The sequence below is a fragment of the Manis pentadactyla genome, chromosome 15 (assembly GCF_030020395.1).
Source record: "Manis pentadactyla isolate mManPen7 chromosome 15, mManPen7.hap1, whole genome shotgun sequence".
Lineage (NCBI taxonomy): Eukaryota > Metazoa > Chordata > Mammalia > Pholidota > Manidae > Manis > Manis pentadactyla.
In genome coordinates this window covers 22,864,484-22,880,312 of record NC_080033.1, presented here as the reverse complement: position 1 = coordinate 22,880,312, position 15,829 = coordinate 22,864,484, and the positions used below count along the sequence as shown (strand labels likewise).

At 52.5% G+C, this 15,829-nt stretch overlaps 1 protein-coding gene across 5 annotated transcripts in view; it reads right to left on the bottom strand.

Annotated features, from left to right (window-relative positions):
- The window catches only part of PEPD (peptidase D), a 120,301-nt gene that overhangs the window by 65,491 nt on the left and 38,981 nt on the right, over nucleotides 1-15,829 (bottom strand). For 4 of the 5 annotated variants that reach the window (XM_036929837.2, XM_036929838.2, XM_036929840.2 and 1 more), the window contains 2 exons: nucleotides 6,493-6,568; nucleotides 5,520-5,566 (listed from right to left, as the gene is read on the bottom strand). The exons of the other annotated variant lie outside the window; for it this stretch is intronic. In XM_036929837.2, coding sequence (XP_036785732.2) covers nucleotides 5,520-5,566; nucleotides 6,493-6,568 — 123 coding nt within the window. The remainder of the gene's footprint in view (nucleotides 1-5,519; nucleotides 5,567-6,492; nucleotides 6,569-15,829) is intronic. 5 annotated transcript variants of the gene reach the window in all.

Sequence of the window (15,829 nt, the reverse complement as noted above, 5' to 3'; positions counted from 1 at the left end):
GCACCCTGGGCAAGACCCAGGCACCCAAGAAGGTCCTTTAGGGGCTACGGTGCACCAGGAAGGACAGACAGATGACAGACAGGGACGCTAATGTGAGAAGGCCCAGGAGCCTCCAGAGAGCTGGAAATGCAGCCCTGCTGAGGTGACAGTGAAGCCATCTCGAGGGGGCTGGGGGATGGTTAGGGACAAGCTCAGGGGTCAGCTGTGCCAGGCAAGGCTTGCAGGAGGAGCCAGAAAAAGGCAGCTTGTCTGCCTCACCTGCCTGTGCCTTCTGCAGCCAGTCACCACAGCTTAGCAGGGCTGTGTGTGGGGTTTCCTATAAACTCTCCCACCTTCCACTCTTTCTCACTGGAGTTTAATTTTCTAATCCTAAGGGTGTGGGGACTGGCCTTGTTTAACAAGAAAGTAGCAAGGGTTTTGCAATCAGCAACCTGGGGTGAATAAATTGAAAGATCAACCACCTGACCTAGCACCCCCGTGGCCTGGAATCTATGTGTGTGTGGTATGTGTGAGTGTCTGTGTGTGTATATATGGTAAGTATGTATGTGGTGTGTGGTGCATGTGTGGTGTGTGGTATACATGTGTGGTGTGTGATGTATGATCATGCATGCATGTGGTGTGCATGTGTGACATGTGTAATATGTATGTGTGTGTGTGTGCAGGGTGGGGGGAGGAGACCCCCTCCCTCTGGTGCTGGGGAGAAGCCCCTCAGGCTGGTTCCCAGGCCCAGTCTAGATGCAGTGGGCAGAATCAAGACACTTTTCTGGCCAAAGGGCAGGAAGAAGCCACCAGACTTTAGCAGAGGAGTGCAGCTGGGCAAGTTCTTCATTAACAAAGGACTGTAAGAAAACAGGAGGCTATTATTATGGGCTGTTGCCTGTGACAGAAGAGCACAGAAAAACTCCATCCTTATCAAGGGTCTCCAGGTGGGGCGGGGATGCCATGGCCAGGTGCCATGGACCCCAGCCCAGGGAGGAGAACAGCCATGCTGCCTGCAGCAGAGCCCACAGACCCTGCCTTTTACATGATTCCCACAACCCCCATGGAAGCTGTCAAGGAAGAGCCCAAAATGCTCCATTCATGGCTTGGAACGAAAGAGGGCATAATTTCAATTAAGGTCCCAGGCTGTCAAAAACATTGTTATTAATCTCCTCGTGGCAATGTGAACCAGGACCTGCTTACACAGCCAATTGAGCATGCTCTAAATTAGTGTTTGCAGGTAACTGATTCAGCTGCCAGCCCCATGCCAGCCGGCTACAAGCCGGTTACGCCACTAACATGAAATGATATGAGGCAGTAAAATGGACTGCCTGATCGGGCCTGCCGTCAGACGCTGTTAGTGCCCGATTTGCCCAAACATTAACATCTTATTGGTTTAACACAATTTACTACACCTCAATTGCAGAAAATGATTTTCATTTCCTCTGAAACGCTGCTCACACACACACAGCACAAATGAGGTGGTGTCTTAATAAATGCCACTGGCTCACTTCCTTTTTTTTTAAAATGTGCCCTCAAGGTTTTATAATAAACCTGTGACAATAAAATGAAAAAAAAATGAGGCTCAGAACTGGGTCTCCCAGGCCAGCATCTTTTGAGTCTGAGTAGCACTGCCCTCCTTCAAGAAAATCTGCCCACCTCCTGCTCCCCATCCCTCCAGTCCTGTTTCACTTCAGCCCCTGCCCTTCCTGCCTCACATCCCTCTGCAGGGCAGCTGCTGGCCATACTCCCTGCAGAACGCCGAGTAGGTTCCAGGGACACTCTTCTAGCCCAGTGGGTCAGTGGCAGGCATGGGAGTCCAGCTGCCCCAGACCTTCCTGAGAGTAGGTCCAGCCAGTGTAAAGGGGCCACACCGCAGGGAACCAACACCTGCTTTAGAGATTTTATATTCCTCACCTAGTTAAGAAGAGAATTCAAAAGGTCATGGTGGCACAGAGGACAGCAGAAAAATAGCTCAGTTCCCATCCATCCCTGCAACCCACACATACCTCCTGCCACCAACTGAGGGGCAGACACTGCGGACAAACAAGATGGGGCCTCCAAGAAGCCTCCAGACTCCTCAGGGCACAGACCACAACACTGTGATGCAGAGCGACCTGGGCAGTGACAGGGGAGGCACCACGGGGAGGGAGCCCAAGGCAGAGAGAAGTGCGCCGCCCACCACTGCAGAAGCCCCAGGTGCCTGGGCTCCCACTGGCAGTAGGGGGTGCCTTCCTCAAATCTGGCCAGGGACATCCCAAGATGTGATAACGTCCTAGGGCAGCCACCTGCCGACCGTCTTGGTGGGTGACACCCTCTGCCCCCAAAAGGCCAACCCATCCACCGGTCCTTCAGGAACGGCCTCCATCCCTTGTTCTCACCATCTTTGCCTCAGCTTTTCCATCCCTGCCTCCACCCCAGGAGGGCAGGCATGGCACGCTTCCCTCTGCATCCTCTCGGCCAGCAGCAGGGTGGGCACGGTGCACAACAGGGACACGCAGTGTACACGCCTGCACATGGAGCTCAATCAGTACCACTTGGCAACCTGAGGGCGGCTGCTTCTGGGCTTGAGCTTCAGGCTCACTTCTCTGAGAGGCCACCCTGATGGGCAGAGGACGCAGCGGTGGGCCAACCCGGGGAGTGAGAAGGCAGAGGAGCAGGCGGCGGGCAGGGGGAGGCCCAGCCATCCGAAGACCAAGGTAAGCACTCCCCAGAGCTCAGCTAACAAGAGACCCTCCTTCAGACAACAGCCAAACTCAGTGTGCAGACTGTGGACCCCAACTCAAATAAACCAACTCTAAAAAGAGCTCTGGGCCAATATGGACTAGATAGTAACCTGGTTAGATATAATAATACATGATAGTCATAGAAAGGAAAAAAATTACCTTCATTGTAGCTTACCAATATATTTACAGTGAAACGACATGATGTCTAGCATTTGGTTACTACAATAAAACAAAACTAAATGTAAAACCCTGATGGAGACCTCAAGGTTCATTATACCCTTTTTGTTTTTTAATATTTGAAATTTCCCATTAAAAGAAGTAAAAGACCTCCATTACCTGGTGGGGAGAGGGGGTATAAGGAGGTGGGAGAAGCATACTGGGGCCGGCTGCTGACCCAGAGCCTCCACAGAGGCCTGTCCAGGCTGTGGCAGGGCTGGACTCTGGGACACTAGGCGGGAGGACAGCTCAGGCCCCTCCTAGGAGCCGCCTTTGAAGCCGGCCTCCCTGCAGCGTAGGGCGCATGGCTGCCAGCATGCAGTGGAGGAAGGCAGGGCAGGGCCCCACACTGGGGCAAGCTACCCTGCTCTAATTTCTTGGTTATTTTTATTTGAGGCATCAGCTGTGGGTCACTGTGGGCCAGTCCAGTCGGGAACAGATTTCTGGGACAGTGCCAATCTGAGGGAGCACTGCCCGGCTCACCTCTCTGGAAGCCCTGGAGAACTCTTCCCATTCTGGATGGGTGCAGGGGCGGGGACCCTGGAATCCCTGAGCAGACACTGCACCGCAGCACAAGACCATGTGGAGGCAAAAGCTAGGATGGCTCCGCATGCCCTGGCGTGTGACACGGCTGGTTCCTTGATGAAGCACTTGTTCCATGCCCCCTCCTGGACGCCACAGCAACAAGGGCCTTCAAGGCCATGCTAACCTCTCCCCACCCAGCGTAAGAGGAGAGAAACACAGAGGCTCCTTTCAGGGCCCCTTTCAGGGTTAGATCTGAAAAAGACACCCATCCCCACGGTGTGAGGTTGAACACAAACGCCCACACTGCCCACTGCTGGCTCCAGATGCCCCTTGCCTTCCCCGCAGTGACAAGGTGGGCAGGCCAGAAAGACTGGAATGGAAGGGGGGATGTGGAGGCAGGACAGGCCCCAAGGGCACCCAGCGGGGACTGGGACCCTGTAAGGCGGGTTAGGGAAGGCAGCACCGAGTTCTTACAAGGCCAGCTAGAAAAGGCAGCCCCAGACCGTGGGTGGGGGTGGTATGAGGTGAAACTCTTTTTATCTATACTCACAAGGCTTTTGACACCCAAAATGTGTGGATTTTCTACATCAAGCAGTTCTCCAATTCTCGGTGGACACCAACTGGGTGTCCTACAACTTAATTCTAACACTAACTGCCAGAGTTGGCACAGACCCCACAAGTCAAGGGCTCAGACCCCCAGATGGCCCCCACCTCAGGCACCAATCACAAGTCTGGGCCTCCTGTACTTCTGACTGGCTGTAAATCAGGGCTCCCACAACCCCCTCCTTGGGCTTGATACTTTGCTGAAATGGTTCGCAGACCTCAGGAAAATGCTATATTTAATTACCACCACTTTATGATAAGGATACAACTCAGGAAGAGCCAGCTGGAAGAGAGGCACAGGGCAAGGTATGGGGGAGGGTGTGGGGCACCCATGCCCTCTGAGCATGCCACCCTCCCAGCACCGCCACATGTGTACCAATCCAGAAGCCTCCCAAACTGTTGTTTAAGGTTTTCATGGAGGTTCCATGATGCAGGCATGACTGCATGACTGAGTAAGTCACTGATCAGCACCCAATCTCTAGCCCTGCTCCTCTCCCTGGAGGCTGGGGGCCATGGGTGGGAAGTTCCAACCCTCTGATCCCCTGGTTGCCTCCTCTGGCAACCAGCCTCCACCCTCCAAGAGTCCGGCAGCAGCAGAAACTCAGGTGCGGTTGAAAGGGGCTTATTATGAAGAACAGACACACCTCTCACCTCCATCACTCAGGGAATTCCAAAAAGCTCTGTGCCAAGAACTGGGGGCAGAAACCAAATACATATTTCTCATCATGTCACAGGGGGATAAATGACCACCTCTTCAGTATCCTCTCCCTAGGGAAGCTTCCAGATGGTGCGGTCACTGGTGGGAGGCCCTGGAATAGGAGTCTCCTGCCCCGGGACATGGGTGGGAGAGGAGCCACTGGGGCAGTTTGGGGCTGACCCAGGGGCATTCTCTCGCCATGGGCAGTAGCCTGCTGACCCCTGGATCCCAGAGCAGGGCTGAGGGGCAGGGCAGGTGACATCTTCATGGCTGGGCAGCTGCAGGAAGCACCCCAGCTGGCACTGGCTCGCTGCAGGCCTAATCGGAGCTGAAGGCCAATGAAGTTCTCCAGAACGCTTTATGAGCCACTTAACCATCCCACGACCCAGTCGTCCATGCACAGCAGACATAATGGCACTGTTTACACATAAAAATGGCAAGCTGTTTTACTAGCAGCTTTCAGAGTCACAATAGCAGCTATTTGGTAAAGTTTCCTGCAAATTGCAGAAACGAAGTCCAAGAGTGGAACGATGGGGCACTGAAGCACCCTGAAAAGTAATCAAAGACCATTACCAGCAATCACTCTGCCAAGAGCCAGGGAGGTGGCCCCAGCCAGAAGAAAAATCCTCTTTGCCCACCATGCTGAAGCCCTGCTTATAATCCCCACTCAATCTGTGCGTGTGGCTGCAGTGCCTCATCTGTTACTTGCTCAGAGAACATAAATTACTGTTTTTTGCATTTTAATCTTTACCCAGAGAAACACAGCAGCTTACCTTTCCATCTCATATTCTTTCATTCCCACTTTTACAGCCTTCATTACCTGGAGGATGGATATTAAGCAAAGACATTTGTATTAAGGAGTTAAGTAACACTGCCTTACAAATAATGTATAGCACTTTTTCAAAGGAATCTCTTTAAAAAAAAAAAAAAGACTGGTATGTGCACACAGTGGTGCAGAACTGTGACAAATTAGAATTTTTTTAAAGCTCCAAAGGCCACATAGTTTATTTAAACCACTCTGGGGCACTTCCATTCAGAAGCCAGTAAACACCCAGCACCAAGCTATAGCTCAGGTGGTAAAGATTTACCCAAGATGTTTGCTGAACACTTAATGCTAAGGAAGCTCTGACAGCTATCCCAAAAGGTTTCCTTTGTTTAACTTTCATAATACACAGAGAAAATGAACTTATGCAAGAGATTCTGTTGCCCACAAATGACCACATAGCTGTGATGGTCATTAAGTGGCCACCCAGCTATCCCAGTCACCCTGAATGTCTTTTGAGAAATACACTTCCTTATTTGTTCCCACTCCTCAGGTAAAGTGGGAAGTTTGGGAAGGAATCACATGAGGACGTTTTCAGGAAATGGAGGACAGTAATAAACGTGCTTGAATCATGGGTAAGGACAGAAGATTCTTTAAAAGGCACTGGAATGGCCCGAATGCCAGGAAGGAGAGCCCTGCCCTCCTGGAAATGGGGGAAACTTCTTGCTGGAAATTTCCGGAGGGTGGGTGTCTTATGGTGAGGAACTGAGGCAAAGCCTCTGCTGTCCCTCCCCTGTCCCCACTGGGAAACAGAAAAGAGCCACTACAGCATCTCTGGCCTGAAGCAACACGTGCTGCCTGCGTGCACAGCAGCTCCCTCCTGGAGACCATCCATCTCGTGCTGCCCTCTTGCCCCACACAGAGCAAGGCTGCTTGCCCAGCCTGGACAGAGCACCATCCCAGCACGCCGGGGCCCAGCTTACCTCCCGGTGGGCCTCGCTGGAGATTCTATTGGTGTATCGCAAAACCTCCAGCTCCATGTCCGTCTTAAAGACCCGGCTGCAGAGGGGAGAAAAACAAAGTGGCAAGTCAGTGGCTTCCAGCAGGGGCTGGCTGGGCCCCTCCAGAGAGACCTCGGGGTGGGTGCATCCTGGGCAGGCCGGGAGGGAGCACAGGGCCAGGTCACACCCAGCCGGGCTGCCTGGGCATGGCGGGTGGCAGGGTGGGCCACCAAGCCCCAGGAGTGATAAGCTCACTATGCTGACCTCATGCCAGCCTCAGGCACGTAGGCCACATCCCAGCTATGAGATCTGGAAGCCACTGTGTGTGGTAGACGCAGCGCAGATTTTGTAGTCAGACACATCTTACCTCACTGAAACTCAGTTTCCTCATCCATAGGATAGAAATAAAATCTACATGGCAAGGCTGCTGGACCAGAATCTTTAGGGTGCTGTCTCCCAGGGCTCTGCCCAGATGGCAGAAGAGGTCTCCCATTTTCCCCCACCACCCCCACCACCCTGGGTTCCACAGCAACTGAGGAATACCATGCAACTCAGGTCCCCCCCACCCCCTGCTCGCCTGAGACAGGGATGGGGAGTAGGAATGGGCTGGAATGGGGATGAGGGGTGCAGCCGCTTCTAGCCTTGAGTGCAGGTATGTTCATGGAACAGCTGGTCTGCAGAGAAAAGCAGGGGAGGAGGAGTAGAAGAGAAGACGGAATTGGCAGTGAGATGCAGCTTATGTGGAGCATGGAAATACAACCAAGGGACTCTTTTGTCCTTTTGAGACTCAGCTGTGCCCCCTGCAACTGCACTCCAAGGATTTGCCAGGTCCTCACAATAAACTCACATTAATGCACCAAATTTGGTTAGGTTTCGGGTCTTGGCAATCAATCTCATCCCCAGCTAAGACTCAAATAGAGTAGCTAAATAAAATTCGTTTTCTACTGCCACCATTTCAAATAGGCAAAAATGCCAGGTCATGGGCATTTAAGTGGCAGCCATACCCAGTCGTTAACAGCACAGAGTCCTCAGTGCGCCCCTCATGGCCAGCTCTGCTCCCTTTACGAAAGGTGACCCACCTTCACCAAAGCTCTCACATGGCCGTCTCTCCCTCTCACAAGGGGAACACATGCGCCGTCAAGAGCAGCCCAGAGTCTGACGATGCAGACCAGCCCCACCTCTCCATGCCCAGTGCCCCTCTCATCCGGCCACCTCTGGAGCCTGACTGCCCTGAGCTGACCTCAGCTGAGGCAGGCCAAGGATGGCAGGAAAGGTGCTCCCACCTCCATCAGGCCAGTGACCCCTCTCCATGGTGCCACCCAGCTGGGATAGCCAGCCATTTGACACCAGGAAGTGAGGAAGTTACCTTGTAGCACAGTGTCGCCTCCTGAGACTGTGAAACCTCTGGGCGACATGGGAAAGACAAACTCCCACGCACAGTGACTTTTTCCAAATGAACATCCTGTCTTTCTTGAGAAGGCAGGCCCAGGCCCGGATGCCTACTAGTGTGATCCTTATCGTTATAGAGGTGCCTCTGATTCTGCACCAGGGTGCTGGGAACAACCCACCTGGGGAACAGAAAGCTTGCTCCCATGCTAGGAGGTGAGGGTCCTGGGCCATGGGCAGGACTCAGATGAGCAGCTCAAGCTCCTGGGGTCCAAATCCACTCGCAGGGCAACCTAGCAGCCCCTGGTGCTTTGCTCCTCACTGCTGCCCAGCTCAGCACCAGCCCTGGGAACTGGTAAGTGAAGACTAGGCCTTTCTGTTCTTGAATGTAGTGATGACCAGAGGGACAATATAGGCAGGAACCAGGTCCAGGCTTCCAGCCTTCTGCCTGTCTCATCAGCTCAGAGCCCTGGTCCATCCTTCTAGTCACCACTCTTGCCAACATTTTAGACCTGAGGCCCCATGCCCATCCATCCACTCAGTCTTGGCCAAACCCCCACAAAGGATGAACCAGAGCCTGTGACTGCTTCATGCTCTGAGGCCACAAAGGACCCCAGCAAGCTCCTAGTCACCACCCCACTTCTCTCCGAGGCCCCAGTTCTGCCATGGGTTGTAGGGAGACATGCAGAGAGCTACTCTCAACTGTCTCTACTTTCTGAAGATCTCAGCCTTCCCCAGCTCAGCACCCCTCTCTGCTACTCAGCAGAAGAATGAACTCATCTCCTATCATCAACTCCTCACACCCCCAGGACTTCCCTCCCCCTTCCCTCTCCTCCTTCCATCCTTACAAGGGAAGGGGTGCCCTCTGCCCCATCAGGCGCAGCCCCATAACACATGCATGCACCTGGGCCCACACCCTCTGTCCAACTGACCCCTATTACCACAACCACTCACTTCCTCCTCCTCCTCCAGCCAAGCTTTACTTCTCACTTCCCAGCCACATGTCCAGAAAGGAAACCCTAGCAGTCCTTCCATGGGAGAGGAGGGCGAGCAGCTTTTACATTTTATCTCAAACCCTTCACCATCTCCTCACCCACTCTACTCCTCTCCCTTCAGGTCCACGGCTCTGCCAGGTACCCTCCCACCAAGGTGTGGGATAACGGCCCCAGGCTGCCAACTCCACAGGCATTCCGTGGCCTCCCAGGGGGGAAGGCACATGGTGACCCCGGCCTCCTCTGGCACCACTTGGCTGCTTTCCCTCCTCTGTCTCCCCGACAGGACCCCCTCTGCACCTGCTCCCAAACTGACCGGCTCCCCACCCATCTCTAAAACAGGCCTCCCCTCTGCATTCTGCCTGCAGGTCCCCCAGGAACCCCCAGTTCGGCATGGCAGAGACTCTCACCGGTCCATATGACTCATTTCAAACCACAGCTCTGCCACTCCTGTTGCTTAAAACAGAGACCTGGGCAACACCTCTCCCTGCGCATCTGCTGCTCACACATCCAACTGATGACCAAGAGCTGTGAGTCCACCTCACCACCTGTCTGTCCAGAACCCATTCTCTCCAGCCTGGACAACCTCTCCTGGCTCTTCTGGCCTCCAAGCTTGCAGGTCTGTCTGCTTCCAGACGGCGGCTGGGGATCTTTATAGACAATGCAAATCTGACCATGTTTTTCCCTGCTTCAAATCTTTAGTGGCCTCCAGATGTCCTCAGGATGGAGTTAAAACTACCCACACACAAGGTTCTCCAGGCCCTGCTCCTGCTTGTCTCCACCTCCCATCCCCCCACCCCAAGGCCAGCCCCTGGGTCTGGAACTTGCTCCGCCCAGGCTCCTCCAGCTCCGGCCTGAACCACACCCTTCTCAAGGTCGGGGAGGGGCTCCCTCCATCTTCCCACCAGGCTAAACCCCCTCCCCATGTTCCCAGAGCAGTCTAGAGGAATCCTCAGCAAGCTATCACCCTCGTCATTTCTTTTCCATTGAAGTCTCCTCCCAGAAGGCAGTAAGCCTGGAGAGCACTGTGCCCTGCCCAGGACAGACCCACACAGAGCTGGGTTAGGATGGCACCTGTGCTGGAACACACTTCACTGCCAACAAGGAGAGTAGTGGCTCATTTCAAAACGGGAAGGAGGCCTCTGCCACTCCATCCCTGGGGAGTCACCAGGGGCGTTCACAGGGTCCGCAGGGATGTCAGGCCCTGGCAGGGTGGGGAAAATGCCTCCCAGGCCTCAGCGGCCCAACACCCCCACTGCCTTGCCACAAGTGCACAGCTACAAAGAGGCAGCCCCAGGATTTGAAGCCCAGGAGCCCACCTCGCGGGCTCTCCCCTCTGCCTCTTCCCTCTGCAGCTTGAGCACCGTCAGTCTAGAGATGAGCTGAGAAAAGCATGCCATTGGCCCAAGGAGAAAGCAGACTTGGAGCCCAAACTGTGCTCTTTTCCCGTCGGAGTCGACAGGCATTTTCAGCCATCGAGGCCCAGAGTCCTGTTTCTTGTTCAATTTAATTTTGGGGAAGATGACAAACTAGAGCCTCTAGCTGGTTTACTCAGACCTTATTTTTCAATCACATTAAAAAAAAAAATCAAACTGAACCAGGACAAATTATCCCACTAAGGCTGCTTTCTGACAAAACCAGCCTGGCTGAGCATTGGCCTGGCCCAGTTTAATCCCAGCTTTAAAGAGCCTGAAATAGATGTCTGCTGTGTGCTGGCGTCCCCAATTACCCATAGGTACTCTGGGCCTGAAGCCTCACCCAGGGGCCAGGAGTCCCAGCCTGGCCCAGTTATCTCCGTGACACAAGCACCAGAAACCATTTTTAAGATTACTGCAAAAAATAATAAGGTTTCCCGGCATTCTGCAGTTTTTCCTCATCTTCAGGAAGAATTCATTGCCCTGAATCTGATGAGGCTATTTCCATTACTTCTGAACACAAAAAGATAAAAGGGGATTGAGCTGTGATGGAGCCTCTTTAGGCCCAGCAGCCTCTACAGGGAGGGATGCCTCATGTCACACTCAGCCCCAGCCTGGTCCGACTTGAGGATATGCGGGGCGGTGGTTAAGAAATGTGATCTGCCAGGTTTCTACCCCCAGGAGAGGATGAAGGCCACCTCTTCCATGAAGCATAGAGGACCCAAGGCTGAGAACAGACCAACACTGGTGCCACTTTAGTCTGGACAGAAGATACCTTGGGCTCTTTGACCAGCAAGGGGAGGTGCCTGACACATGCGGGAGCCTCAAGCACTCACGCAGAGTCCCCTGGCTCATGGCCGTGCAGTGACCGTCACCACACCAAGGGGCTGCTCAAGCAGAAAGGCACAGAGAGGTGAGGGGCGGGGCAAGGGGCAAAGCACCATCCCCCTGTGGATAAAATGAAGGTTCCTGTGGCCAGGATTCTCACCTGGCCCTGGCTGGCTCGCTCACTACACACGTGTGGGCAATGCATTGTTATTGACTCTATATAAAGAGCCCAGCCCGGTGCTCTGGGTGACATCGGCCCCTCCTCAGTTGAGGCCCCACCTGGCTGAAAGCTGGTGGAAAGCCAGGACTCGGCAACTGCAGGTTCTTTCAGGAGAGGTGCAGCACCCTCCCCAGGCTGTGGAGCACTCCATGCTCTGCTTGTATCCTCAGGCTCAAGCACAAAAGGAATACGGTCTGCTTCTCGAAGAAAGAATTTAAAGGGGCCCATGAAGGTCATGAGGACTCAGATGTGGGTTGGTTTGAAAAGGCAGGAGCAGACAGAAAGAAATTGGATGACTGGAGCGGTGGTTCTGGCCACTGAGGATGTAGCAGAGGCAGAGATAAAGCAGCAAGATTGGCCTGTGTGTCTGCAGGACTTTCTGCTGGAGAGGCTGGAGAAGGTGGGTATTGTAAGGCCCACCCGTGGTCCTTCTGGTTAACTTCTTTGAGTAGAACTGGTTTGAATACAGCCAGGATGACCACTTGGTGGCAATGGACCTCCCCAGGCTTGAGGGTTATTATAATTTGTTGGAATTTTTGTTATTTGTATTATGGAATTTAGTTACAATGTTCTAGCTTCCTCACACGGGGACCATTGCAGAGGATTGAGGGCACATAGATTGAGATGGATGGAGTGTGGATAAAACGAAGGTTCCTGTGGCCAGGATTCTCACCTGGCCCTGGTTGGCTAGCTCACTGCACACATGTGGGCAATGCATCATTACCGACTATACAAAGGGCTCCACCCAGTGCTCTGGGCGACATAGTGGCACGGCTGTAAGGCAGCAGGAGAGCAGAGCAGAGGCTGGAGTGGCGGGAGCGCCAAGTACAGAGGCCCGGAGGCAGAGACCGCTTGCTGCATGCAGACTCACTCTGAGGGGACAAGATTTTAGTGACCGATTTGCCACCATGGAAATAAAGTTGGGTATAATCCTTTCATCCCAAGAACATTCTACTGTCATTTCTTTGGTCACATTGGGTCCATAGTGAACTTGTCCAGGGCTGAAACCCACTGGCAAGACACCCATCCCACCACCTGGCCCAGAGTCCCCTGCTATAGGCCAAAAATGACAAGAACTGGACTAGGCTGAGATTTATTTGTGCAATCTTTTTTTCCCCTTAAATATTCACAGGTCACAAAACTGCCTCTAGGCATTAAACCCAGGATTAAGACATGAATTAACTGAGGTCTGAATGCTCCACTGATTAAAATAGTAGTAGCAAGACAGGATGAAGTATTTCCAAAATCAGTCTCTAAGCAGCAAAGTGCCACAGTGTTGAACAAAACCCATTTGAAGGAACAGGAATTCCATCTTTCCTGGAGATGAATGAGCAGGGGATGGTTCTGCAGGAGCAGGCGGGTGGGAATTCAATACCACAGGACACCCCCGACCATTTCTTCCACACCCCATGAACCAGTGCTACAAAGGGTAAGATCCCAGAACAACAGGAGGGACAGAGAGGAAAGAGCTGGTTGGAATTACATATCCTCGGGAGGCTTAATCAATAAATCCTCTCAAAGAAATGGGGGCCATGGAGAAAATGGTGGTTTAGCTCAGCTCTGAGCCAAGTGTGTTTGAGCCCTGACTGGGGCCAGCAGATGTGGACCATGTGGTGAGGGGGCTCAGAAGGCTCTGCTCTGCACCTGGACCAAGGCCTGGCCTTCCTTCCTCTCTGCCCGATGCTCCCTCACCCTGCTTCCAGTGCATGGAATTCTCACTGTGCCCTAAGATTCCCCGCCTTCCACTTGACCATCTCGTTAACTTAGGGTTAAATGCCTATTCATCAGCACACAAAGGTGGCAACACTAATGAAATACTTTTCACATACAGACCAAGAATCTAGGTCATCTACATACCTTTTCCAATTTGGGACACTTTACCCAGGATGTAGGGTCCTGGTGCACTTCTGCCCCAAACCATCCATGCCTCACCATCTCCAGCACACAGAAAGGCAGGAGAGAAGGAATGTTACTGCACTGCCTGATTAATACATTCAGGACACCTTCGCTCCATGTAATTAACAGTTCTAAAATCAGCATATGACTCAATTTAACACAGTCTCACTTAAAACCCAAGGAGGCACATGGCAATTGCTGACTGACATGCTTGCTCTTCTGTGATGCTTCCAGAAGTACTTAACTGAAATCCAAGGCACTGAGCTATTAGACAGTATGAAAGTATCTCCTTTTATTTCCTACTCTACCTTCAGATCAATTTAATCATCAGCAGAACAGGCAAGTAGAACCACAGCCTACGTTATGGAAGTGAGACGCCTGCTCTTAAGTTTCAACTTTTGACCTCCCCATTCAAACTGCAATACCCAGCACAAGAAAAGAAATTATCAGTTATGATCTCATGTTTGTGGGGAAGAGTATGATTATAGAGGAATTTACAGGAAATCAAAAAGGCACTGCTTGAGAGAATGGAAAGCAATAAAGCAGTCACAGAGAGGAAATGAATGGCACCCAAACAAAAATGAGAAAGGAAGCTTTCCCATGCTAGGAGAGGCTGCTGTGGCCTCCGAACCAGAAGGCTCTGCGAGGGATCCCAAAGCCCAGCCCAGCGGCTAACTGTGACCTGGGGAGCACGAAAGGCCGGGGCCGGGGCTGAAGGGAGCCTAGGTGCATAGTCCCCTCACCTCAGTGCACTCTGGCCTCACACAAGATCCATTCCAGGGGCTCTGAGCACTGCTGCACATCAGTGGCCGAGAGTGAACTGAGAGAAAGGTTGACACTCGGGTGGCTCCCTCCCTACCTTCACCCACCCACCAGGGTGCGCCTCAGAAACACAAGGGGCAGCACAAGATCCTGGAACCATCAGCATGGGCTCAGCTTCTGGCATTTTCTTGGGCAAATCCTTTCCCTGTGCTTCAGTTTCCTTATCTGTAGAATGGGGATAATGAGAGCACATACTTCATATAACATAAATAAAATAACTCCAAATAAGGTGGCATGTTTCACGTGCTTAGCTCAGTACCATGCACACAGAAAGTTGCAGAGGTGACAGCCATTATTTTTAAGAGGAGTTAGCACTTGACTTATGCTCTCAATCAGTCCTGGAGCCATCCATCAAGGGAGACCACGTCTACTTGGCAGGAGAGCTGAGGCTTTGTGCTATAGACTGCATAGTCATCTCCCTGTAAAATTTATATGTTAAAACCTAATCTTCAGTGTGACATGTTTGGACGTGGGTCGTAATTAGGTCATAAGGACAAAGCTCTCATGAGGGGGATTACTGCCCTTATAAGAGCCCCTAGACCATCTCTGCCCCTCTGCCATGTGAGGACACAGCAAGACAATGGCCATCTATGAACCAGGAGGTGGTTCTCAGCTGATTCTCAATCTGCCAACAACTTGATATCAAACTTTTCAGGCTCCAGAATTGTGAGAAATAAATTCCTGTTGTTTATTAGCTTCCCAGTCCATGGTAATTTGTCACGGCAGCTAGAACGGTCTAAGACGCTTGGTGAATCTCCATGTCTACACTCTGAGTTAGGTCTTACTGATTAACCATTTACAGATGAGCTGAAGTTCAGAAGAGTTAAGTGGTATCTCGAGGCAGGTGGGCTGGGTTAGAATTTGGGTATGCCTGAGTGGGTGGGGCCTAGAGAGAGAGGGTGATAAAAGCATTTCGGGACACAGGGGCCCAAAGGCACAACAATGTGCCATAATTTAACATCCTGGAAAGCCTCCTCTCTTCCATAGATGAGGGCCCTGCCCACCGTTCATCCAGAATCTGTCCTTCAGGACTCGAAGAGGGCAGCGATCCAGACTACCAGGGATTTCCCCGCGAGACTACGGTCACCAGAGGCCGGAACCCTTGCTATTAAAACACACCCCTGTGGCAGTAAGGACAATGTGACATTTCTAAACTAGTTCTACCGCCATCAAATGCCAAAGAAATCCTTCCTACTGCTGACTTTAATAAAGCTGGGTAGTATTCTTATGAGTGCAGAATCCACCTCAGCACTTGGAAATGTCATGAGGATTAAAGCGTGCTTTTTCAAAGTGACAAACTAATGACTTATCCCTTATGAGATGATGGACTGTGCGACCCAGCCATGGTCTCGGAGGCACCTGAACTGTAAGCAGCCGGTCAGAGGGAATGTCAGAGGCAACGTCACGCGCAGGGTGTAAGTGAATGTGAGCCCTGCTCCTGAGTGTCCACGATTAATTCTTCTGCCAACTGGGAGCTACAGATGGGCAAGGCTCTTGTTACTTGATAAAAACAGACAGAGGCAGCCCTGCACTGGAAGGACACAGGCCCCCATCCTCACAGAGTGTGTGACTGTGCTGGGCGCTGGACTGGGCCACCATCCAGCTCTCCCAAGGGTCAGTGCTGACGCCTGTCGACAGCCCTCAGATCCTGCCCGCCAGCGCAGCCTTCCTCCCACTGGCACCTTCCTAAAACTCAACACTCCCCACACCAGTCCCTGACCTGCCGCAGCTCCTGCCCTTCCCAGGGTAGGGGCCAAGGG